General features: G+C 38.0%; 1 protein-coding gene across 1 annotated transcript in view; it reads left to right on the top strand.

The window, feature by feature from the left end:
* Positions 1-1,570: 1,570 nt before the first annotated feature.
* Positions 1,571-6,000, top strand: part of LOC136676694 (brevican core protein-like) — a 38,395-nt gene continuing 33,965 nt past the window's right edge. Inside the window, exons 1-4 of the mRNA XM_066653873.1 lie at positions 1,571-1,637; positions 2,567-2,938; positions 3,762-3,936; positions 4,702-4,829. Of these exons, the coding sequence (XP_066509970.1) occupies positions 1,574-1,637; positions 2,567-2,938; positions 3,762-3,936; positions 4,702-4,829 (739 nt within the window). The 5' untranslated portion in view covers positions 1,571-1,573. The remainder of the gene's footprint in view (positions 1,638-2,566; positions 2,939-3,761; positions 3,937-4,701; positions 4,830-6,000) is intronic.

The raw sequence follows: 6,000 nt of genomic DNA, 5'->3' as shown, positions 1-6,000 counted from the left end.
AGATTTTAATTTGTGTTCTTTGTTTTTGGTGATAGACAAAGACTTGTACTTATTGAACGGAATAAGGTGCATTAATTCACTAAGTTCTCAACAGAGAGCTCAACCTTGAATAACTTTTAGATGTGATGGATTTTAAGTCAGAAGGCAGGTCACCTCTCCAAGTTAAGGACAGATTCTCTGGTTTGCAAAAGTGCCATGATCTATGGGACAAAACAAACAAAAACAATGTGCATGAATAACAAATGATTAGCTTTTATTTCGCTAATATCAGTGCACAATCGCAGACACCCTGCAATCTACTGACAGTCAAATATAAAATGTGCACGTTTTATAGGCTATTTTCACTTTCTCCAATTTGTAAAATCAGCAATTATTTACCTAACAGTGAAGTATAATGTGCAGACGTGTGTTTTCCTTAGAACAAGTTAGCAATTTTCTTTTCACTTAGAAAATCAACTGAACATGTCCAGTTTGGCCAGGGGTGCCAAATCTTTTACACACAGTGGTATGTCTATGCCTTTAAATGGCACAAAGCTGGTACTCACTTATCTTTCTTCCTCTGATAGAGATGAGATGATGATGATGTGGGTCAGTTGAGTTAATCTGGAGATCAGCCAAAACTATTCTTTTATAACTGCTTTTATAGGGGATTATTCTAAATGATGATATCAGGATATGGCAACCAATATTGTAACTGAAATGGCGCTAATTTCTATTCATGTGTAGTGGGGTGGGAGAGTCACGGGAAGAGAGAGGGTGTGTGTGAAAGAAAGAGGGATTCTCTACTTTATTCTCACTTTATGTTAATCCTTAATGCTTTGCCAAAGCTGCAGCTTGATAAAGATGCCTGTAAATTGTACTGAACTCAACCGAAGAGAGAGAGAGAGAGAGAGAGAGAGAGAGAGAGAGAGAGAGAGAGAGAGAGAATTTGGTATGAAAGCTGAGGGAAACTTACCCTTTGTTAATCAAATATTGATTAAACGCACCTTAGTTTGTGGCACAGACATTACAGGACTGCTGGATTTACTCCTATTAGCTAGTACAGCTAAGCCTCTTTCAACACGACCAGGCGCTAATTCCTGAGGTAAACTACGCTAATTCGCATAGCCGTATGAAATTAGAGCACCGCCGCCGCCACTCCTCACACCTCGACATGAAAGTGAAAGTCTTTAAGCGTCTTAATCTTGGTTTCATTCAGCACTTGCAGGATAATGAGTAATTAGAGCTACTTTTCTTGTTGCCCTTTGCGTTTTTGCCTCTGTAGGGGGTTACGACAACAGAATCCTCAATTTCCACCACCTACCTTCTCAAAGGAAGCGTTCCGTTTGACCGCCACCACACCATGAGAACATCACAGACTGATGAGTGGAGGCATTGATTAACTGGCTAAAATGGCATTTTTATTCCTCCATTGGTTTTACATCAGTCAAGAACTGTATCACTAGTTACCTCAAGTTTCTTCAGCATGACTTAAATTGGGGTCAGCTATGATTTTTATGGAAAATGTGTCTACCAGTGTGTCTATCAGGCTATTAATTATCTCTGATTTTTTTCCTCACTCTCTAGACTGAAGATGTTACTGAATATAAAGCATATATTGTGGTTATTATGCTTGTTCCACACATCCCACACACTTGGTAAGTTATGATTTTGGCATACAAAAGATTTGGCCTGTTACTTCGAATCTCTTTAAGTCTTTCATAGTAGAGACAGACTGTGACTTAACTGTTAAGCCTTTGGGGATTTTTGAATGGTTTCACTCCAAAAAAGCTCTATTACTATGCCAACCATTTTATTTATTTATTTTGTTCTCCACAGTATGCACTGCTGTCATTGGAACTATTTAAACAAAGAAAATAATCAATAAAAATTAAAACAACTGTTATATACTACATGTTGGAACGTCACTCTTTATTTATATCCTTTTTCTGATAATTTCACACCTGGTTCCCTAATTTTTAATATGTTCTTGAGTGCATTTCCCAGGATCAATACCTTTTAATTAGGGAACTCTTGTGTGTCTGGTGAAAACAGATGGCGTCATCTTATCACTTAGAAAGGCCCTCCACACGCTGTGGTGTACACAGCCCTCAGGGGTCATCCCACCTGTCTAGGGCATTCCTCACATTGCTTCAGAGAGGATTCCATGATTTCCCTCTGATTGACCAGCGATGGCACTTGGATTTCTAACTTTAAGTGATGGTTAATAATGTAGAAATGTTACTTACGATGTTGTTTATTTAAATTGAACTGAAAATTGGCCTCTTATCAGCTTTTCACCACAGCTGTTACTTCCCACTGGGATTCTCTGTTGCTTTTTAGCCAGCTTGTTTTAACAAGGACAACTAGGCCTTTTGTTTATCTCTTTTCAGCTTCGGATATTGCTTGTAGGCTCTGCATTTCCCTGCTGTTCACAATACATTTTGAATCAAAGAATGTAATCTTAGGAAAATGACCACAAGGGTTCTTCCATGATAGCTTTGCCCTGGCTATAGAGATGATTCAAATGCAGATTAAAATTGTAATGTATATTCAGAAAATATTGTATATTTTTGTCTCTTTCTAGTCACTAGCTCTCTGACGGTGATGAGACCAGTTAGTGGCTCTCTTTCGGGGAAGGTGGTCCTGCCGTGCTACTTCTCTAAACTGCCCACTGTAGCACCCAACAATGCTTCCACATCAGCAGCTGATCATCTACGCATCAAATGGACCAAGATGGATGGTAATATAGAATACACGGTGCTTGTAACTCAGAACGGCGTCATTAAAATTGGGCAGGGATACAGGAACAGAGTGTCCGTGCCAAGTCATCCAGAAGACATTGGGGACGCCTCTTTGACATTGGTGAAACTGCGAGCCAGTGATGCTGGAACTTACCGCTGTGAGGTCCTGTATGGGATTGAGGACACTCAAGACACTGTCAAACTGAATGTCAATGGTAATATATATTTAAAAAAAAGTATTGCTTTTGTTTTCTGTCTATTTTCTCTACGTTTCTGCATAATCAGATCACTGGCGAGTTAACAGAGTCATTCATGGTGGTTTGAAATGGTGAAATGATGAAACTTGGGTTTCTTTTGAGTGATGGTAAGAGGAAACAGTCTCATAATGTCGAATATACCTTGTGATCTCTAATATTTGATAAGTGACATAAATGAAGGTCTCTTTAAGCCTTAGTCTTCTTTTCCCACAGTCCAAAACTCAACATTTCTTTAACATCATTTAACTGCAAAATGCTCTCCAGCACACTCCAAATATCTTCTCTTGAACTTGCTGTGGTGTCTCCTCTGAGACCGTTCCCCATCTAAAGAACTGATTTATGCTTGGGCCATGAGAAAGGATGCAAAGGGTTGGGTTTGGAAAGCTTTGGCCCTCAAAATACGGCACCTCCCATCCCTCTGCAAAGACCTCGCCATTTTAATTGGAGCCATTACTCATTTAGTTACTGTGCATTAGAAAGCCACCATTAGGGAGGACGGAATGTCCCTTCACCCACGTGTCAATGTTATTGTTACGATTCGACACTCACAGTTTTATTAATTTGTTTATAAGTGACCCACAGTAATTTTTTTTTACACTGTGGTTAAATTCCTGTTTACTTTTCAACATCTGGCTTTAGATACAAATCTGTGGAGAAACCATCTTTGATAAATGATTGTTTGTGTATAAATATTGATAAACTGTCCGTCTATAATTCAGTGAAATTAGTTGCTTGTTGAAGCATCTTTGTCACCTTATCCACTGCTTCTTTTTGTATTCAGGTGTTGTTTTTCATTACCGAGCCAAGGCCAGTAGATACACCTTGAACTACAATGAAGCTGTGGAGGCCTGCAGAAGTGTTGGAGCTACAATAGCTACAGCAGGGCAGCTGAAGGCTGCCTTTGAAGATGGTTTTGACCAGTGTGATGCTGGCTGGATAGCAGATATGACAGTAAGGTTAGAGTGCACTTGTTTTTCCACAGCTATTGATGTTCATTTTGGTGCCTTCAAAAACAGCTTTAACATGATTCAAAACAACATTGGTAACTGCTATAAATACTTTACATTATGTAGTTGCTCTTGTTGTGGCTCTATTTCACATTCACACAAAATCAGTTATTAAAAAATGGAGGACACGTTTTAAAAAAGTATTTTAACTGCTTTCCTTAATTAGTGAGGTGTAAACTGGATCTTTTCAATATGCAGTACTCACTGTAGAAAATGAGCCAAGTCAAAAAATATTTGCCAGGGGTTACAATGTCTCAACACAAATGCCAGCTTTTAATACAGTGTTGAGTACTGTAAAATAGCGGTGAATCACATACAACTGGTTTATATTTTGTTCATATTTTGCATTAAAGTGCCCTGAATATGTCTTTTTTGTCATGAGTTCATCAAACAAAGTAAAACACTAGCCTGTTCTGGATAAGAGTGTTTGCCACATGTTTAAAGACCTCTGTGGTAGCAATTAGAGCCATTAAAATCTTTGGCTGTCTGGTTCCTATGACCACCATTCAGAACATTTCTGATTCAGCAAACTTCTCCAGAATGTGAAAACCTGCTTTGAATGAGTTGATCTTTTACAAGTTTATAGTAATGGTGTAATGATGCATAAACTATGATAAACTTTAAAGATTTTTTAACACCTTTTATGGGTCTCCAAAATGAGCAATTCAGTCTTTGAATGTTGAGCCACAATAGTTTTTTTTTCTGGATTTGTAGATACCCCATCACTACACCAAGGTTTGGCTGCTCTGGGAATATGCCTGGAAAACCTGGCGTCCGCTCATATGGCATTCGAAAGCTGACTGAGACCTATGATGTGTACTGCTACGCAGACAAGCTGGAAGGTAACTGTGCAAGAGAAAAGGTTCCATGTACATTACTTTTTCCTGTGGAAAATACAATACTCAGAACTTTACCACTCTTCGAGTCACCTAGTCACCTTTTTATGGTGAACCCTTTGGACAAGAGTTCTAGTTAGGGACGACCTTGGAAACAATGGAGTTTGGACTTATTTAAAAGTCAGTTGAATACCAAGAAGTATGTGATAATAAACATTATTGCATCTGGCACAAGTGCTGATACTTCAAGAGGAGCCAAAGTGGTTAATTTGTTGTTTTTTGGCACACTGCTAACACATTTAGTGTGGTTTTAAACCACAGTCATCACAGTTACACCAGCAAAAAATGTTCTGTATTTCAGTGTTGGGGATCAAGAACTTCAATAATGTTCAGAATTGGACGAGGAATATTTGTATGATTTTTGACATCCCAAACACATGGCAAGAGGAACATGTCTTGTAATGACATGTCAGTAGACTCCACCCATCAAATATCCCAGTATTGATTTTTTATTACAGGTGTATTATTACCGCTTTATTGTGCTCTGCAAAATATTGAGAGAGACGAGTGTTTCCAAATTTATAGCGTGTTCAAAATGGCGTCACTTCCTGACATGCCCAATTGAATGTTGTGGTTGTTAATTTGCCTTAATGAAAGAGGATTTGAGAATGTTCCTTGTTCACAGCTATAAATTACTCAGATACTATGGAAACTTCTGTTATAACTTTTAACAGTTACGCCCAAGTCTAAGCGAAAACATGCACACCCTCTACTGTGATTTTCTTTTTACATTTAATTCACCGCAAGTTCCCATATGGAGAATGTTAAATGTTCTGTCAAAACATTTTGTTTATAATAGAATAATCTCTTTGCATTGGGAGTGTGTGATTGGATCATTTTTTTAAGATGGGGAACTGATTGTGAATAGGCTTTTTTACCGCTGCGATGCCTAGAAGTAGATTGCATTTGTTAATATTCTATTACAAAATGTATGAGATCCTATGCAGTAACTGATATTAATTAATTGGCAGTCTGTGGTTGCACAGCATTGATTATAAAAAGTAGGACGGTAATTTTATTGCTAAATAACTTGATTGAAAGTTATTAAACTTTCTAATTGGAAAAGAGTAAACATAACACTGCCACATGCTGGATGTGTCTGGATATATTATGGTAA

Source organism: Hoplias malabaricus, chromosome X2 (genome assembly GCF_029633855.1).
Source record: "Hoplias malabaricus isolate fHopMal1 chromosome X2, fHopMal1.hap1, whole genome shotgun sequence".
Classification (NCBI taxonomy): domain Eukaryota; kingdom Metazoa; phylum Chordata; class Actinopteri; order Characiformes; family Erythrinidae; genus Hoplias; species Hoplias malabaricus.
Note: the sequence above shows the minus strand (reverse complement) of the source record. Positions and strands in the feature narration are given on the sequence as shown.